The 16,003-nt window shown below is 45.1% G+C and overlaps 10 protein-coding genes across 12 annotated transcripts; 8 read left to right on the top strand and 2 right to left on the bottom strand.

Moving 5' to 3' along the window:
• Window positions 1-4: 4 nt before the first annotated feature.
• LOC128965719 (uncharacterized) lies at window positions 5-964 on the top strand. Its single transcript, XM_054312468.1, has 3 exons — window positions 5-584; window positions 640-792; window positions 846-964. Exons 1-3 carry the CDS (start codon window positions 14-16, stop codon window positions 962-964), a joined length of 843 nt encoding a protein of 280 aa, XP_054168443.1. The 5' UTR covers window positions 5-13.
• Window positions 965-999: 35 nt separating this feature from the next.
• On the top strand, window positions 1,000-4,526 carry LOC128965710 (fasciclin-2-like). Of its 2 annotated transcripts, none has more exons than XM_054312459.1 (17): window positions 1,000-1,101; window positions 1,168-1,289; window positions 1,347-1,408; window positions 1,458-1,594; window positions 1,643-1,678; window positions 1,732-1,935; window positions 1,998-2,047; window positions 2,099-2,123; window positions 2,180-2,410; window positions 2,457-2,719; window positions 2,774-2,844; window positions 2,890-2,939; window positions 2,997-3,026; window positions 3,086-3,405; window positions 3,466-4,084; window positions 4,132-4,264; window positions 4,392-4,526. In XM_054312459.1, the coding sequence occupies exons 1-17, from the start codon at window positions 1,050-1,052 to the stop codon at window positions 4,465-4,467; spliced, it is 2,481 nt and encodes an 826-aa protein (XP_054168434.1). In that variant the 5' UTR covers window positions 1,000-1,049; the 3' UTR covers window positions 4,468-4,526. The 2 variants fall into 2 exon arrangements, with proteins under 2 accessions (XP_054168434.1, XP_054168433.1); XM_054312458.1 differs by having other exon boundaries at window positions 4,320-4,526.
• Window positions 4,451-5,213, bottom strand: LOC128965720 (uncharacterized). The gene is made up of 2 exons (XM_054312469.1): window positions 4,797-5,213; window positions 4,451-4,741 (listed from the first exon to the last, which is right to left on the bottom strand). Exons 1-2 carry the CDS (start codon window positions 5,141-5,143, stop codon window positions 4,513-4,515), a joined length of 576 nt encoding a protein of 191 aa, XP_054168444.1. The 5' UTR covers window positions 5,144-5,213; the 3' UTR covers window positions 4,451-4,512.
• Window positions 5,199-7,025, top strand: LOC128965712 (uncharacterized). Its single transcript, XM_054312461.1, has 4 exons — window positions 5,199-5,542; window positions 5,599-5,967; window positions 6,022-6,765; window positions 6,836-7,025. Exons 1-4 carry the CDS (start codon window positions 5,199-5,201, stop codon window positions 7,023-7,025), a joined length of 1,647 nt encoding a protein of 548 aa, XP_054168436.1.
• A 189-nt stretch (window positions 7,026-7,214) lies between these two features.
• On the top strand, window positions 7,215-7,888 carry LOC128965723 (uncharacterized). Its single transcript, XM_054312472.1, has 3 exons — window positions 7,215-7,281; window positions 7,336-7,743; window positions 7,797-7,888. Exons 1-3 carry the CDS (start codon window positions 7,218-7,220, stop codon window positions 7,856-7,858), a joined length of 534 nt encoding a protein of 177 aa, XP_054168447.1. The 5' UTR covers window positions 7,215-7,217; the 3' UTR covers window positions 7,859-7,888.
• An 80-nt stretch (window positions 7,889-7,968) lies between these two features.
• Window positions 7,969-10,330, top strand: LOC128965972 (hexosaminidase D-like). Of its 2 annotated transcripts, XM_054312767.1 has the most exons (8): window positions 7,969-8,372; window positions 8,421-8,570; window positions 8,623-8,682; window positions 8,735-9,511; window positions 9,566-9,814; window positions 9,866-9,947; window positions 10,004-10,102; window positions 10,160-10,330. In XM_054312767.1, exons 1-8 carry the CDS (start codon window positions 8,226-8,228, stop codon window positions 10,303-10,305), a joined length of 1,710 nt encoding a protein of 569 aa, XP_054168742.1. In that variant the 5' UTR covers window positions 7,969-8,225; the 3' UTR covers window positions 10,306-10,330. The 2 variants fall into 2 exon arrangements, with proteins under 2 accessions (XP_054168742.1, XP_054168741.1); XM_054312766.1 differs by having other exon boundaries at window positions 8,735-9,814.
• A 96-nt stretch (window positions 10,331-10,426) lies between these two features.
• On the top strand, window positions 10,427-12,258 carry LOC128965753 (hexokinase-2-like). Its single transcript, XM_054312517.1, has 4 exons — window positions 10,427-10,506; window positions 10,558-11,378; window positions 11,437-12,134; window positions 12,193-12,258. The coding sequence occupies exons 1-3, from the start codon at window positions 10,486-10,488 to the stop codon at window positions 11,975-11,977; spliced, it is 1,383 nt and encodes a 460-aa protein (XP_054168492.1). The 5' UTR covers window positions 10,427-10,485; the 3' UTR covers window positions 11,978-12,134; window positions 12,193-12,258.
• Window positions 12,095-13,412, top strand: LOC128965902 (sideroflexin-1-like). Its single transcript, XM_054312680.1, has 7 exons — window positions 12,095-12,134; window positions 12,193-12,291; window positions 12,475-12,688; window positions 12,741-12,859; window positions 12,912-12,954; window positions 13,002-13,229; window positions 13,280-13,412. Exons 1-7 carry the CDS (start codon window positions 12,095-12,097, stop codon window positions 13,410-13,412), a joined length of 876 nt encoding a protein of 291 aa, XP_054168655.1.
• A 1-nt stretch (window position 13,413) lies between these two features.
• LOC128965758 (protein MANBAL-like) lies at window positions 13,414-13,714 on the bottom strand. The gene has a single exon (XM_054312521.1). It carries the CDS (start codon window positions 13,670-13,672, stop codon window positions 13,439-13,441), a length of 234 nt encoding a protein of 77 aa, XP_054168496.1. The 5' UTR covers window positions 13,673-13,714; the 3' UTR covers window positions 13,414-13,438.
• LOC128965750 (exocyst complex component 5-like) lies at window positions 13,659-15,967 on the top strand. The gene is made up of 3 exons (XM_054312510.1): window positions 13,659-13,733; window positions 13,811-15,481; window positions 15,540-15,967. Exons 1-3 carry the CDS (start codon window positions 13,704-13,706, stop codon window positions 15,936-15,938), a joined length of 2,100 nt encoding a protein of 699 aa, XP_054168485.1. The 5' UTR covers window positions 13,659-13,703; the 3' UTR covers window positions 15,939-15,967.
• The last annotated feature ends 36 nt before the right edge of the window (window positions 15,968-16,003 follow it).

Raw genomic sequence — 16,003 nt, 5'->3', positions numbered from 1 at the left:
ATTGCTCCGCAGAATGGACTCTTCAGACGAGTGGAACTCCACGCGTGAATTGTGGCCGTCGGGAGCGGCGGTGGACGCGGAAACGGCAACTTTGGTGTCGTTATTATCTTCGTTAGTGATTTTGATTTCGGGAGCGGTTGCCGTCGTCTGTCTTATCGCTTATATGCGTCGTTCGGAAACATTTCAAAACAACAACAACAACGCCCTCACGTGCGCCAAATGTGGCGCTTCACTCACCGCCGAAGTGTCTCAGACCTCGGGTCCGGTGGACACCGGTCTTTACGCGATCAGTGGTGCCGTCGCCCCGGACGACGCAAAACATTCAGACGCTCTTCTCATTTGCGGACAAATATCTTCGGATTCGCGAGCCGTCGGTTACGCACTTTCGGCCAACATTTGCCGCACGGGTCTGCCGTCCACGCAATCCATGTGTTCGTCCAATCAGACCAACGAAGAGTTAGTCCGTGTTTTCACTCGAGATATGGCGTGTCGTCCGGACGTCGTCTCTCCGTATATAACGTGTCGTCCGGATGTCGTCTCTCCTTCTTTTGAATCGTTGAGTTCAGACACGCCCACAGATCCCGGTCAGTATTGTCAGTGTATGACAGACTCCGCCCATTCTTAACGTTTATTACTCAGGAATTCGAGAATTCACAGAATCTCCTCCGTTGGCCAATGAGAGGCGTCAGGGAGTCGTTCAACACATTACTCCCGATTCGCGAGCATTCGGTGCTTTACCGCGGACACGAAGTCGACGTCCGACTTGGAAGATGTGTTCGGCGGCCGACACGAGTAAGACATCCGAAAAACAGCCAAAAAATCATTAAAAAATCATTTAATTTCAGTCAAAATCTCGGAATTCGTCGGACTTTCGGACGTCTCGGACGACGACTCGCGATTGGATGAGAGACCACCGCTTCCAAAATCGAGACGACCAACAATTCCGCAAATCATTGACTGTTGAGTGCCTTCACGTGCAACACGTGTTTAAATAAAGTGATCGCACGCGCGAAGTGTTTGTTTTGGTGTGACGTCAGACCACGTGACTTATGAGCGCTTTTTCGATGTCTTTCTTTTTCGTCGTTTTTTCTCTTTTTTTAAGTGAGTTTTTAGTCGTCGTTTCGAACGACGACTTCAAAGACGACAACATTATTAACCATTCATTAGTTCTCAGCCGCGCGATCGCCAACCAGACGCCAACTATTGGTCTGGCCATTAGTCCGTCGGCTGCAGCCGTTCATCAACCCGCACATCAACAGTTTGTTCTGACCTGTCGTGGTATTGGAGCCGTAAGTCCTTTAACCGAACGCTAAACTCCGCCCACTCTGACCTCTGACCCTCTTTAGGAACCGAATCTGTTTTCTGACCTGAAATGGTTTGACCCCCGACAACAAGAGGTCACTCCCACGTAAGTCAATGAACGCCACGCCCTCTTCTAAATGAACTCCGATTTACAGATATTCCGAACGCATTAATCCCGATATTTCTGCGACTGCGCAGACAGACAACTCGGGTCGTCTGCTTCTGCACTTCGCGAACCCGACGGCCGACAATTCTGGTCAATACCGGTGTTCGGCGACTTTCCAACATTCGGGTTCGTCAACAATCATGTCTTATCTCGAGATTTACACTCTTTTTTCAGATTCCTTTTCGGCGACACTTAATCTCACGTTTTTTCGTAAGTCTTTTAATCCTTTAATCCATTTCTTAATCTTAATCTCTATAATGAAGATGACGTCACGTGGGAAGACTGTCCTCCCATTCAAACTCTAGTTTTGGGCGCAAAGAGTGAAAACCGGATCCGATGCGCCGCAAAAGCCAATCCAAAGCCGACATTGATTTGGACTAAAGACGGATCAACTCTTGAGACTCGAAAGCGGTTTGAAATCGATTCGACGGGTCTTTCAATAGAATCGGTTGAATCACGTGACGGCGGTATTAGTATTGATATTCTATAATAGTATGGAATAAGTGGTGACATCTTTCGGTCGTTTCAGGTGTTTATCGCGTTCGCGCTCTCGTAGCCGAAACTGGTCGTCTTCACGACGTGAGTCTTGTCTTTAGATGATTTCAATGCTTTCAATGCTTTCTTTTGCAGACTTTCATAACCGTCCAAATCCTCGGTTTGTCTTTTAATTATTAATTCACAAAACATTTAAAAGAGTTTTTCCCCCAAAAGAACCCCCGAAAATCGAATTCTTAGATCCAATGACTTCTGTGATTGAATCTCAAGACGCGACAATTCGTTGTTCATCTCGAGGAACTCCTCCGCCACTCTACACTTGGTTTGATTCGCATAAACGCAATTTGTCTTCTTTGGGCGGCTTTTCTGTTGACAGAAATTCCGGAACTCTTTTGGCGACGAATTTTCGTTCAGAAAATTCCGGACTTTTCTCTTGTTTTGCAGAAAGTATTGCTTTTTCTTAATCCGTTTTCTAATCCGTCTTAATCCTCAGACGCCGCCGGATCCGATGAAAAGACAACTTTAGTGCGAGTTCTTCGTCGACCACGTGTTTCTCATTTCGCGAATTCATCTGTGGATCAGAATTCTGAAGCCGTTATTCGATGTCACGTTTTAGGAGATCCAAAGCCGCAATTGTCGATCAGAAGAGACGGAGATTCGCGATCTTTGGCCACAGGAGATCCACGCGTGTCTTTATCCGTATTATCTGGAGATTTAATTGACGAACAAATTCTCGAATTACGTCTTAATCCTATTGTAAGCCTTAATCTCGAAATCTTAATCCAAATAATTATGTTTTTCTACTGAAAGACGCGTAAAGACGACGGCCTCTACTTCTGCCGCGGACACAACGACGCCGGAATCGCCGAAATGGCCGCTCAGTAAGTCATCTCTTGATTGGAAGTCCTTTTAATGTCTTTTCGCAGTCTTGAAGTCCGTTTTGCACCGGATATGAGTCGAACGCCTTTGACTTCCGGTTCGTTTCATTTAATCCTTTTTTCAATCGATTTTTAATCCGTTTTTCCATTTTTAGTCAAACATTGGGACAGAAATCCAGTCAACAGTCAGTAATCTTAATCCGAATCTTAATCCGACTCTAAATCCGAATTAATCCGACTGCAGTCACGTGCATCGCGGACGCCATTCCGAACGCAACGATTCGTTGGTTTTTTAGAGGACAACAAATACTCCAGAATTCGATTTATTCTTTCGTGAATTCCGAGTCCGGAATCAGTCGTCTAGTAGTCGATCCTCGGGCCGCTTCTCAACGCGATATTTACGGCGTTTATCGTTGTGAAGGAGTCAACTCTTTGGGCGAATCGGAAATAATGGTCGGTTTAGAAGAAGCCTTTCGTCCGGGAATTATATCAGCGGTTAATCACGAATCAGTTTTTCCCACTTCTATAACATTCCGATTAGTGGCGCCATCTTTTGACGGCGGAGTAAACCCTAAATACCAAACTCTAAATACTATTCAATTCATTCAGAAATTCTTTCATTAGATGTCTATTAATGCAATTCACGCGCATTTCCGAAGAGATGACTCGGATTTCCCGCAATGGACAACTCATCGGTGGCCATTAGATCGGTCAGAACGTTACTTCATAAGTGGTCTTCGGCCGCGAACGCGATATGTGTTTCGATTTTCGGCTGAAAATGCGGTCGGAATCGGAGACTTTTCTCCCGAAAGAGTTTTGGCCACTGCACCCGAATCGCCACCCGATCGTCCACTTTTCGCCAACACGGGACCAGCTAATGGGGTGATAGAGTCGTCCTTTGGTGGAGAGATGTCGTTGTCGTGGTCTTTACCGGCAGATAATGGAAAACCGATTCGTTATTTCGAAATCCAATGGTTCGGCGTTCGGCCGACAGATGGAGACTTTGAACGCATTAATCAAGACATTCATTCGGCTTCGGTGTCGACATCTGACACTTCTTCCACTTCTTATACGATTCGCGGTCTTAAACCGAATTCCTTTTACAGAACGGAAATTCGCGCTCAAAATGAATTGGGTTTTTCTGATTCGTCTTCACTTATCTTTAGAACTGCCGACGTCTCGCACGACGTCTCGGACGACACTCCGGACGACGAATCGCCGATTTCCGTGTCTTTGATCGCCGGTATGTCTTCTAAATTGCAAAATCAATATTTAATTTTCAATTTTTAGGCATTTCTTTGGCTTTAATTATCATTTTATTGATAACAATGGATATCGTGTTTTGTATTCGACTTCGAGTCGGAATTTCTTATTTCCTTTTGAATCAAATTTGTATTTCCGGTCGAAAACCATTCGAAAACAGGTATTAATCCTAAATCAGTGTTAATCCGCTTTTCGCTAATCCCATGGCTTTGCAGTTCGGCAATTACCGCGTCTGCCGATAATCCCGCATTTGAACCGCACGCCCGCTCTCACGCGTCTCTACTCAGAGCCGAGGACACGCTTCACGCGCCTTTTATGGCGTCGTCACGTGGATCCGCGCGAACTCGCGATTCCGCCGTTTAGTCATTGATTTCATTGTATTTTCCGTCCATTTATTGAAATAAAAGATTAGATTTCAGGAGTTTTTTGTTGATCCGTTTGATCCGAAACTTGTCCTCCGATTTGGTTTTGAAGAACTAATTGCAAGACATCTGAAGATGCGTGAGAACGAAGAATCTCGATTTCCGCCTCCAACTCTTTGATGCGTTCCTTCAAGACATCCACTTCTTCTCTGACGGCAAACATGAGATGACTTTTGACTAAATCCATGGCCTGTTCGATCTTGTTGTCGATGGCTCTGAACGATCAGATCAGATCAGATCAGATCAAATGACATGATTGGCAATACTCACACTCCGGTGGCCGCGTCGGCAGCCGTCGAGACAACGGTTTGATTGGTTTGAATTGAATTACTATTGGTTTGAATGTTGTTTTGAATTGAGATTTGGTTTGAATCGGATCTGTCTTTGCAATTATCTGTTGCTCTGATGTCTTCATCTTTGGCCTCGAAATCGCGACAATTCCATCGACCTCTTCCGTACGGTTCGGACGAAACCAATTTAACGACTTTGAATCGATGTCTTTGAGTGGTTTGAATCGATTGTCCGTTTGTTTGAATGTTTTCTTTAACTGAAATACAATTAATTCCAGAAATTTCTTCAGAATTTTCTGATTCCAAACAAACGACGTTTGACTCCATTTCACAATCCGTTCACAAATTACGTCATTCAATACAAACTCAATTACGTCTTGCAATGGACGACGACTCGATAGACGCCTCTCTTTCGCGACCTCTTAGAGGACGTCCGCGAAGACCGACTGCTCAGAGATCAGTGCATCAATTGGTTCTTAATTTGACTCATAATCAGAGCGACAAACGGACCAATAGTTTGACTAAAAAACGGCAAAATTCGTCGCAATTAACAGATTTAACGCCAAATAAAACGCCGATCGCAGAAACACCGCCCGAAGTGACCTCGAAATGGGTTTTAGGACAACGGGTCGAAGCACGCGATGTTGTGGGCGATTGGTATTCGGCAAAAGTGGTGGCTTTTAGTGAAGATAAACAACAAGTTTTGGTTCATTTCGAGCGCTGGAGGTTTGGATGGTTTGGTTGTCGTCCGAAACGACACTTACTTTTTCATTGTTTTTCAGTTCACGTTATGACCAATGGTTTGCTTTGGACTCTGAATTCATTCGCGAACGACGTCTGGACGACGAACAAAATGACAACAATTCTAATAAAGCTTTTCAAGTGGGAGAAGAAGTATTGGCGCGTTGGACGGATGGACGACCGTATCCGGCGTCAGTTGTCCAGAGATTTGATTCTCAAAAATCGGTTTTAGTCTTGTTTTTCGACGGATACCGAAAAAAAGTCAAAACTAATCAAATCGAAAAAATGCCGAAAGATTTTGATGGACTTCGAGTTCCACAACCGCTACAGAAAGAGTTTCAGGTTAAAGATGATCACAACGACTTCAAATGTCTTCAAAAAGACTGCAATAAATCATTTCGCAAACAAAGGTTTGTCTTTTCTATCATTTCTTTATAATTCATACCTTTTATCATATTCTACAGTTTACTCGCACAACATCTCAAACATTATCATAAAAGGGACCAAAAGTCTGAACAAAAAGAGACTCAAGAACCACTGAAACCGTTTGTTGCGATCGAACCCACAGTTGTGACGCCCGAACCGCCGCCGCCGCCGCCACCGGCCAAAAGCGAAACTCCAAAGCCGGATGTGACGACGAGAAGTCGTGTTAAGCGTCGTTACGCTCGCAGAAGTCAGTCTTCGGTTCGAAAATCAATTCGAACTGAAACTGAAGTTTCGGTCGTCGTTCCGAACGTCGCAAATCTTGTTCCGTCTTTAGTCAACGAACGCCTGACGCCCAACACGTGTTTGCCGTTTTGGGACGCGCGGACAATTGCCGAGATTCACGAGAACGACGACATAGAGGAAGTGGTGCATTGCGTGTGTTCTGCGCGCGAAGAATCGGGATTAATGGTTCAATGTGAGCTTTGTTTGTGTTGGCAACACGCCCATTGTATGCATTTCGAAGGCGAACGCGATGTTCCCAAAACCGGATACTTTTGTGCGGCCTGTCGTTTCCCCCGCGGAGTTCGCAAATCCCGAAGATCGGCTTTTCTGGTCAATCATTCGGTAAAACAAAATCGAAAACCAATTTTCAAAAAATTCATTCAAAACGACGACAAAACCGAAGATCGAATCGCAATGTCCGCCACCCACGCACTGTTGGCCGCAACACTCGATGTCCGCCAAGTATTGCGTTCTCGGGGAACCATTGGATCAAATGATTCGTAAGTTTTCTGTTTTTTTGTCTCTTTTTCTGATATTTTTGTCTCTTTTTCTGATATTTTTGTTTTCAAGAAATTCTCAAAAAGAAATTAAATCTCTTTTGGACGCAATTGAGGCCAAAGTGACAAAACTCGAGACACAGGAGGCGGAGGAGGAGGCGTTCGAAGTCAGTCTTAAAGACGATTCTGACGTCAAAACGGCGTTATTTATGGCTTTTCGTGATTTAAAATCCGCTAAAAAAATGACGAAATTTGTGTTTTAAATAACAAACAATCGGACGACGAATCGGACGACGAATTGGACGACAAGTGAACGACTCATTCAGTCTTTGAAATGAATAGAAATTGAAATAAAAAAAGTTTTGCAAACAATTTGAACGCTTTTGTAGTGTTTTTTCGGCATAACTGCGGAAGCGGTGCGCATGCGCTGAGTCTTCACGAAATCAAACGAAAAGATGAAAAACGAAAACAATTTTCTGAAGATTTATATTCAAAGACAAAGACTTAAACGACAATTGGGTTTGAATTTGGATTTGTTTTTCAATTTTAATTAATTATCGATTATTTCAATAGAAATGCAAACTTCGATGTCTTTAGAAGAAAGAAAACGAGAAGAAGAAGCGAGAAGACATAAAATGCGAATGACTTTAGACCAAGTTCGCGAAGAACTCATCAAATTGGATCAAAAACTGTCGGATTTAAGACAACAAAAACACGGACTCTTCTCTCAACTCAAGAAAGTTCTTCACGAAGATGTCGTCCGTCGGCGAACTCGAGACCAACTCTTCGCCCAAGACCAGCTCTTCGACGCCTCTTCTCTGCCACTGTTCGCCCACTACGCGCCGCCCTTCTTCGCTTCGACCGTTCGATCAGTTCCGCCGCCTCCCAAATTCGGTCCGACGCCTCCTTCGCCGTCGCAGTCGAGTATTCGTCCGCAGAAACGATTGCACGAATCGGTTCCGTATACGCCATCCGTTGGAAGTAAGCTTTTGTCGACATTTTTACCGAAAATTAATTTCAATTTTTTCCCGAAGAGTCGCCGGAAATGAAAACCGAAAACACTTTTTCTCTTCCGAACCGAAAATTCTTTCAATAAATTACGTCTAAATTCACTTTCATTTCTTTGTCTTTTGATTTGTCTTTTGATTAGTCTTTTGTTGTCTTTTATTACTTTCTTTTGTCTTTTATTGTCAACGATTCCAAAGAATTTCCGAAAAAAATCCAAAATTTTGATTCGTTTTTCCGATATTTTTCGACTTGTTTTCGTCTAATCCGTCCACAGATGGCGCCAAAAGATGGCAATTGAGATGACATTCGGTTTTAATTCGGTTTTAATTCGGTTTAACTTTAATTCAATGAAAACTCAATTGAAATCCAATTTTTGACGAAATCTTTGTTTTTTCGCGTTTTTATTGGTTTTTGTGTTCAAACACGTGATTAATGACGTGTAGAGTGACGTCAAAATGGCTTTTGTTTTGATTTTTCGGAAAATCTTTTTTAAGAACTTTTGGCCAAAGCTTTGCCGCCGAAAATCGGTAGTTATATTGTCGACAGTCTTGATCGGCGCGTTTCTCGTGTTTGGTCTTCATTTATCGCTTTCAACTCAAAACGTAAGACTTTTGTCGCGATTTTCCGTTTAAAACGTTTTTTCTCTTCAGAAACCGAAACTCAGACCAAAACTGTTAGACAATTCCGCCGCCGCCGCCGCTCAACCCGCAGTCGCCGAATCGCGTCCTCTCGTTCCCGGCCTTCGAGTGGTTCATTTGGATTTGAAGGGCGCTCCTCCGCGTGTCTCATATTTGGCGCGCGTGAGTTTTGTTTTGCATTGAAATGAGTTTTAATTGATTTTTAATCCAAAAGTTGTTTCCATTAATGGCTTCTTTCGGTGCAAACGCTTTACTTCTCGAATACGAAGATATGGTTTGAAATCATTAATCCTTTAATCCCTTCTCTAATCCCTCTCTCCCTCCAGTTCCCCTTTTCGGGTCCGTTGTCCGCAATTCGCGCCGAAAACGCGTTTTCCGTTTCAGACATTCGAACTGTTTTACGATTGGCTGAAGAGTCGGGTCTGGAAGTGATTCCTTTAATGCAAACTTTCGGTCATTTGGAATTCGCGCTAAAACTCAAGCAATTCTCGGATCTTCGCGAAGACCCGTCACTTCCGGCCGCTTTGTGTCCGCAAAACAACGATTCGTGGACTTTTGTTTCGCAAATCATCGATCAAATGGCGATTCTTCACCCGAACTCTCGCTTTCTTCACATCGGATGCGATGAAGTCTTTCAAATCGCTTCTTGTCAAAAATGTCGTCTCAAAGACAGAGACCATCTCTTCCTCTCTCACGTGCGTCGCGTCGCTCATCACGTGGTTGAAAGACATTCTCGCATTCCTCTGGTTTGGGACGATATGTTGCGTCAGATGTCTTCGGAATCGTTGCTCGACTCGGGATTATCCCAATTGGGAGTTGAGCCGGTTGTCTGGTCGTATGTCAAAGACGTCTATCGCTTCATATCTCCCAATCAATGGACGACTTTTGGCTCTGTTTTCCGCCGTTTTTGGGGCGCTTCGGCTTTCAAGGGCGCGTTCGGCGAAACTCTGACCGTTCCCAACGCCAAATGGCATCTCGACAACAACGTGGCATGGCTGCACGTCCTCTCAGACCAAACTCCCGTTTTCTCTCAGATTCGCGGTCTTGTCTTAACGGGATGGCAAAGATACGATCATTTGGCGTCTCTTTGCGAACTTCTTCCGGTAATCCCGTTAATCCTGTTAATCCCGTTAATCCMSTTAATCCCCTTAATCCAGGCCGCGATTCCGTCTTTGGCTCTTTCCTTAATCACAGTTTCGTTCGGATATTTCGATTCGAATCAAGTCTTTTCGCGTTTCGATCGCGTCCTTCACTGTCCGCCAAACGGACGCCCTCTTTCCGACACCGAACTGGACGCCGATCCCAATCTGTTCCGTCGCGCGTCGGCATGCGATTTCCCGGGAAGTGGAGTTTTCCGTTTGATGGAAACGCATTCGCAAACCGTTAAAAGAGTTTCAGATTTTTTGGTATTTTTCTAATCAAATGATTAATAATTAATCGGTTTTTGGTTTAAATAGTTTGACGTCACGATTCATAAGGCGTGGCTAACAGATTACAACATCAGACACAACATGACGAATCCGTGGCGCGTCGATGAAGGTCAAGACATTACAAGACAGACAAGATTTTCCGCTAATTTTGTTTTTCAATTCCAGGACTTCAAGACTACTCTTCTGTTTATTATTCGTTGCAATCATTGGTTCGGACAGCGAAAGCCGTTTTACAAGAAGTTTACGACGAATGGACAGTTGCCGGTAATCAACAAACAGACAGACAGACAAACGATTGAATAATTTCTTTGTTGTCTTAAGAATGGATCGAACAAAACATTTATCCATCGATTCTTCGAATGGAAACTCTTATGAATGCTTCGATTGCTCTGAAAAAGGCCACACATTGGCCACGACGGCCGCTCCCGATTCCCGAAGATCTGTTGCGTCGGTTGAAAGACAACTGAAGACAACAGAAGTGATAGTATTTTGCATTTCTAGTCATTCATTGATTCAATAAAATCATTAAAATATTAAAACTATTTCTACTATTTCTACGATTACTGCCATCTATTGAGTGACGCAATCATTGCTTCTGACGTCACATCAGTCTTGACGTCACAAATCGTTTGACATTTTGAGAGAAAATGAGTGAAAAACGCAAAAAGGTTTGTCTTTAATGTCTTTGCGCGAGAATCGGCTCTAATGTCTGTCCGCAGGTCGATATCGCCACCCGAGACCTCGTCTTATCCAATGATCAACTCGAGAAAGTGGTTGTTCTTTTGGAACAAGAGTTCAATGAAGGCTTGAAACGCGAAACCAATCCAATAGCGGCCGTCAAAATGTTTCCGACGTTTGTCCGCGACGTTCCCAACGGACGCGAGGCCGGCAAGTTCTTGGCCTTGGATTTGGGCGGAACCAACTTCCGCGTTCTTCTCATAGAACTCAACGGAAAGGACTTCCGGTCGGATTCGCAGATCTTCGCAGTTCCGCAACACGTGATGTTGGGTTCGGGACAACAACTGTTTGACCACATCGCGGCCTGTCTTCAGGAGTTCATGGATTCGCGACATTTGAATGGAACGCGTCTTCCGCTGGGATTCACTTTTTCGTTTCCGTGTCGTCAAGAAGGACTCACAAAAGCACGTCTCGTTCAGTGGACTAAAGGATTCGCGTGTCGAGGGGTCGAAGGTCAAGACGTCGTTCAACTCCTTCGATCTTCTATCAGCAAAATCGGAGTCGAAATCGACGTCATGGCCGTCGTCAACGACACGACCGGAACTCTCATGTCTTGCGCCCACAAGAACGCCGAATGTCGGGTCGGAGTGATTGTCGGCACCGGAACCAACGCTTGTTATATGGAATCGGCTGATCGCGTCGAACTCCTTCCTTCCGATTTCAGCGATCGTTCTGTTGATCCGCCGCAAGTCGTGGTCAACACGGAATGGGGAGCTTTCGGTGATAACGGAGTCTTGGAATTCGTGAGAACCGATTGGGACGACGAAGTCGACACTTATTCGCTGAATAAAGGACGACAACTGTAATAACTGTAAATCTCTTCAATCGTTTAATCCGTTAATCCTTTGGTTTAATCTCAGATTCGAGAAAATGATATCTGGAATGTACATGGGAGAAATGGTCAGATCCATTGTCGCCGATCTCACGCGACGCCAACTCCTGCTTTCGGGCGTCGGATCCCAAAAACTGTTTACTCCTCACTGCTTCCAATCTGCTTACGTTTCTTGGATCGAATCTGATCCAAACGGATCTTTTGCAAAGACTCGAGATGCAATGAAGGAAATGGATCTTGGACACGCAGATGACGACGACATGGCCGCCATTCAGATGATTTGCGAACGCATTTCCACTCGAGCCGCTCATCTGGTATCGGCGGCAGTGGCCACTATTTTACGAAGAATGAGAAGAGAATACACGGTTGTAGGAGTGGACGGATCTGTTTATCGATTTCATCCGCATTTTCACGACTTAATGGCCAAAAAGATCGCAGAACTGACTCCTTCTGAATTCCGCTTTGATCTGATGCTATCCGAAGATGGCAGCGGTCGTGGTGCTGCTCTGGTGGCCGCAGTGGCCGTCCGACAAATCGCCGATTTGCGCGCCGCCGGACTCATAGAATAGTTGTTATTTAGTTGTTTATCCGCTGCGAGCGCTGTATTCGCTTAGATTTTAATCGCTTTTAATGTAAATAAAAATCAGATGATATCTGACGTCATTGACTCCGCCTTCTTCGCAGACATGACTCGAATCGATGTTTCGAATCCTCAGTTCAACCAAAGTTCGTGTCCTTTCGTCATAACCTTTGACCCTTTGTTCACCTCTTGTTCTCCAAACAGACACCTATTGGGGTCGAGCGCGCCATTTCTTCGCCACAACCAATCCTCTGAATCTGTTGGTCTCTTCCAAGGCTTTGGAAGAATCGCGACAAATCGTTGGTCTTCTTCGGTTCGTCTCTTCTCTCTCTCTCTCTCTCTCTCTCTCTTGTCTTCCGTTTTCATCCATTTTCCGCAGATCTGGTCATGACATTCCCGGACAAACTGAAGCCCAACTTTGGCGTCACAAACAAAGTCAGTGACCTTGATCCAATTGATCCCAAATTAATGGCAATTTGTTCGCAGTCTATGACTCGGCTTTTCATCCCGAAACCGACCAAAAGATGTTAATCGTCGGTCGAATGTCAGCTCAAGTGCCGATGAATATGGCAATCACTGGATGCATGCTTTCGTACTATCGGTCGACTCCTGCGGTTGTCTTCTGGCAATGGTTYAATCAGTCCTTCAATGCTGTCGTCAATTACACCAATCGATCGGGAAAAGACCCTCTTCCGCTTTCGTGAGTAACTATTACTTCAATCTCTTGAATCTGATTCAATTTGATTCCTCAGACAAACTCTGACTTCTTACTTGACGGCCACTTCTGGAGCCCTAATAACTGCTCTTTCTCTGAACCGATTGGCCGCTCGCGCGCCTCCACTCGTCGGTCGTTTCGTTCCATTCGCCGCCGGTTTGTCTTGATTACTGATTTTGTTCAAAACTAAGACTCCGTTTGTCCGCAGTTTCGGCCGCCAATTGTGTAAACATTCCTCTGATGCGTTCCAAGTAATAAATACTCGGATTTTGTCTCAAAATCTAATCATTTTTTTTAGAGAACTTCGCGAAGGAATTCTTGTTTTTGATTCCAACGGACAGGAAATCGGAAAAAGCAAAATCGCGGCCAAACTGGCCATAACTCAAGTCGTCATTTCGCGCATAGCAATGGCCGCTCCGGGCATGACTTTGCCTCCTATTCTGATGGACGCTCTCGAGAAACGCGGTGTTTTGGGACGAATGCCTTGGATCGCGGCGCCGCTTCAGGTCGCGCTTTGCGGTGTTTTGTAAGACATTTTCTCTGACTTTAATCAATCACTGAATTGTTGTCTTTCAGTCTGACTTTCACGACTCCGATGTGTTGCGCTCTTTTCCCGCAAACGGCTTCCGTGGCCATTTCGCGATTAGAACCCGAACTTCAATCGCTGACCAATTGTTCGGCAATTGTTAATTACAATAAAGGACTTTGAATTCAATGAATAAAAACTCTTTATTTTTATCGTCTTTTCTTTCGTTCTTTCGTTGCTTTCATTCGTCGCGCGCTTTGAGTCCGAGATTCAGTCGATTCTCTCGTTTTTCTTTCATTTGTCTCCCATTCCTCCGATTCTTGCGCTTCCGAAGATGAACCACAAGAAGATGGAACCCAAATGACTGCCGAAATACAGATCAGTTGAAAGACAGCTCCGACCACAAGACCCCATCTCAACAACTCATCCCAAAAGTCGGCCATTTTCTGCACTGAGACGTAATTGATGTGAGAGATGGCGTCGTTGTTGTCTGAGTTGGAACAGGTCTGCAGTCTTTCAATGTCTGATTGTCTTTGATTTAGACGACAGATAATAATAAACTCTTGACTTTCTGACCTCAGGATCCGTTTGACGGCCACGAGTTCGTCGAACGTCTTGCCTGGAGATGTACTTCTGGACGTTTCGACGCTTTTGACTCGAAATCGCTTTCCGAAGCATTCGATTCTTCGGTAAGAGATTTGCGTTCAGTTCTCGACAGTCATCACAACAAATGCGATCGTCTCGAGACTCTTCTCGTCCAACAACACAAACATCACTGGTTGGCCGTCGCGCACGCGCAAGAGAGACAAAGACTCGCCAAGAATGCCTTTTCCGCTCTGGACTCGCGTTTGGCCGCAGTGGCCGCCAAAGTCGTTTATCTCGGAGATCAACTCGAAGGCGTCAACACTCCGCGCGCCCGAGCAGTTGAAGCGCAACGACTTATGCGTCATTTCTCGAAATTCCTTTCCCAAGACACACCCCTTCCTCCCGACCAACCCCTCGCCGACGCCGCCGATGTCCTACAGAAACTGCACGTGATTGCGGCCGAGTTGCCGCCGGGACCACGTTTTGAGCGTGCTCGGGCGGCCATTGGTTCGCAATATGATTCGGTAGAGAAAAGACTATTGGAAGAGTTTGCGTCTGCGCAGAGAGACGATGACCGCCGAAGAATGGCCGAAATGGCTGAAAAGTTGCAGCATTTCAAGGGATTCGGTCAGTGTGTGGACGCATTCATCGAGACGGCGCAGACATCTCTGGCCGGAAGAGACGCGTTCGCGGAAGTTCCGACGCTTATAACGCGAACGGAGCGCGTGGTTCGTCACGTGTTTGCGACTCCGGAGCAAATAATGACAAAATTAGTTTTAGTGGTATTTCAGGGAAAACTTCAGGATTGCGTGGATTTAGAACTTTCTCGAGTTGTCAAAGACGACAATCGCTTTCTGCGTTCACTTCACGCGCTTTTCGTCAAAACATCACAACTCGGAGAACGACTCGCGAGAACTCAGACTTTGGATTCGGCGTTTGTTTCCAGACTTTCTCGACATGTCTTCAATAGATATCTCGAAGACTATGTTTCCGTCGAGACAAGGTGTCTTCGCGATCGTCTTTCCGCTATTTTGCGCCGTTTTTATGACCAAAAAGGACATCAAAAGCGAGTTTTACCGCAAACTTCGATTCAAGAACTTAAACGCGATATTCAACTCAAGATCGCCCGCGCGGCCGTTCCAACTGATGTAGCGGCTGAGGAACCGCTTCTCAGCGAAGAGGTGGCCATTCACGCTCTGCAAGAGACTCGGGAAGCGCTCCAAAGATGCGAAGTTTTGTGTCGACCGACGGATTTGGCGTCGACTGCGGCTGCGCTGTTTGCCATTCTTTTGGACGCTTTATTCCATCAACACATGGATTACGGCGTGGAATTGGCCGCTCTTTCGCTTCCGGCCGCAGATCCACGGCATCCACCCGATTGTTGGTTTGTTGAAGTCGCGAGACAAACGAACGCCATTTGCCATTTAGTGGACAAACAGTTTGTTTCTTCGGTTTTGCCGTTAATTCGTTGTTCGAATCGTTCGAATTCGGATTTATCTAAAAATAAAAGACAATTCACAGAACAATTGCAACAAAAAGTCAACACAGGATTAGACCGTCTTTTGTCTTCAGCCATCGCTTGGATTCGTTCTCTTCTAACTCAAGAACAACGAAAAACAGATTTCAAACCCGAAACCGATGATGTCGCTCTTTCATCCACAACAAGCGTGAGTAGTCACATGACAATCAATCACTTGACATGAACTCTGACCTCTCTATCCAAAGGCCGCTTCCAAAGTCATTCGATTCGTGGACGCCTTTGTTCTACGCGTGCGCGACGGTCTCGACGGCCGAAACGTGGACTCGTTTTTAGCCGAATTCGGCGTTCGTTTGCATCGTGCGCTCTTCGATCACTTCCAGCAGTTCCAGTTCTCGAGTGTTGGAGCGATGGTTGCAATTTGCGATTTGAATGAATACCGCCGATGCGTTCATTCGTTTGGAGTTCCTTTGTTGACGTCATTGTTTGCAGTTCTTCACGCGCTTTTTAATCTTCTGGTTGTCGCTCCGGAAAACCTAAAACACGCGGTCGAAGAAGTGTCGATTGAGAGACAACTGGTTCTGCAGTTCGTTCAGTTGCGTTCGGATTATAAAACGGCAAAAGTTTCGACTCTTCTTAAGCTTTAACTTAAAAATTAAATCTTTTTTAATCTCTTTTTTCGCGCTTTTATTCATCAAAAACTCTTATAATA

Source organism: Oppia nitens, unplaced genomic scaffold (genome assembly GCF_028296485.1).
Source record: "Oppia nitens isolate AA-2021 unplaced genomic scaffold, nextdenovo-longstitch-racon4-pilon3 scaffold18_pilon_pilon_pilon, whole genome shotgun sequence".
Taxonomy (NCBI): Eukaryota; Metazoa; Arthropoda; class Arachnida; order Sarcoptiformes; family Oppiidae; genus Oppia; species Oppia nitens.
Note: the sequence above shows the minus strand (reverse complement) of the source record. Positions and strands in the feature narration are given on the sequence as shown.

Excerpts from the sequence above, each read along its gene's own strand:
- LOC128965719 (XM_054312468.1), top strand. The coding sequence starts at position 14 with ATGGACTCTTCAGACGAGTGGAACTCCACGCGTGAATTGTGGCCGTCG. Across the intron at positions 585-639 it reads AGACACGCCCACAGATCCCG|GAATTCGAGAATTCACAGAA; the intron begins GTCAGTATTGTC and ends TTTATTACTCAG. Across the intron at positions 793-845 it reads GTGTTCGGCGGCCGACACGA|TCAAAATCTCGGAATTCGTC; the intron begins GTAAGACATCCG and ends ATTTAATTTCAG.
- LOC128965710 (XM_054312458.1), top strand. The coding sequence starts at position 1,050 with ATGAGCGCTTTTTCGATGTCTTTCTTTTTCGTCGTTTTTTCTCTTTTT. Across the intron at positions 3,027-3,085 it reads GGACAGAAATCCAGTCAACA|TCACGTGCATCGCGGACGCC; the intron begins GTCAGTAATCTT and ends ATCCGACTGCAG. Across the intron at positions 4,085-4,131 it reads TTCCGTGTCTTTGATCGCCG|GCATTTCTTTGGCTTTAATT; the intron begins GTATGTCTTCTA and ends TTCAATTTTTAG.
- LOC128965720 (XM_054312469.1), bottom strand. The coding sequence starts at position 5,143 with ATGGAGTCAAACGTCGTTTGTTTGGAATCAGAAAATTCTGAAGAAATT. Across the intron at positions 4,742-4,796 it reads GCCGACGCGGCCACCGGAGT|AGCCATCGACAACAAGATCG; the intron begins GTGAGTATTGCC and ends CTGATCGTTCAG.
- LOC128965712 (XM_054312461.1), top strand. The coding sequence starts at position 5,199 with ATGGACGACGACTCGATAGACGCCTCTCTTTCGCGACCTCTTAGAGGA. Across the intron at positions 5,543-5,598 it reads GTTCATTTCGAGCGCTGGAG|TTCACGTTATGACCAATGGT; the intron begins GTTTGGATGGTT and ends ATTGTTTTTCAG. Across the intron at positions 6,766-6,835 it reads ACCATTGGATCAAATGATTC|AAATTCTCAAAAAGAAATTA; the intron begins GTAAGTTTTCTG and ends TTTGTTTTCAAG.
- LOC128965723 (XM_054312472.1), top strand. The coding sequence starts at position 7,218 with ATGAAAAACGAAAACAATTTTCTGAAGATTTATATTCAAAGACAAAGA. Across the intron at positions 7,282-7,335 it reads AAGACTTAAACGACAATTGG|AAATGCAAACTTCGATGTCT; the intron begins GTTTGAATTTGG and ends TTATTTCAATAG. Across the intron at positions 7,744-7,796 it reads GTATACGCCATCCGTTGGAA|AGTCGCCGGAAATGAAAACC; the intron begins GTAAGCTTTTGT and ends TTTTTCCCGAAG.
- LOC128965753 (XM_054312517.1), top strand. The coding sequence starts at position 10,486 with ATGAGTGAAAAACGCAAAAAG. Across the intron at positions 10,507-10,557 it reads TGAGTGAAAAACGCAAAAAG|GTCGATATCGCCACCCGAGA; the intron begins GTTTGTCTTTAA and ends GTCTGTCCGCAG. Across the intron at positions 11,379-11,436 it reads CTGAATAAAGGACGACAACT|ATTCGAGAAAATGATATCTG; the intron begins GTAATAACTGTA and ends GTTTAATCTCAG.
- LOC128965758 (XM_054312521.1), bottom strand. The coding sequence starts at position 13,672 with ATGGCCGACTTTTGGGATGAGTTGTTGAGATGGGGTCTTGTGGTCGGA.
- LOC128965750 (XM_054312510.1), top strand. The coding sequence starts at position 13,704 with ATGGCGTCGTTGTTGTCTGAGTTGGAACAG. Across the intron at positions 13,734-13,810 it reads TGTTGTCTGAGTTGGAACAG|GATCCGTTTGACGGCCACGA; the intron begins GTCTGCAGTCTT and ends TTCTGACCTCAG. Across the intron at positions 15,482-15,539 it reads CTCTTTCATCCACAACAAGC|GCCGCTTCCAAAGTCATTCG; the intron begins GTGAGTAGTCAC and ends CTCTATCCAAAG.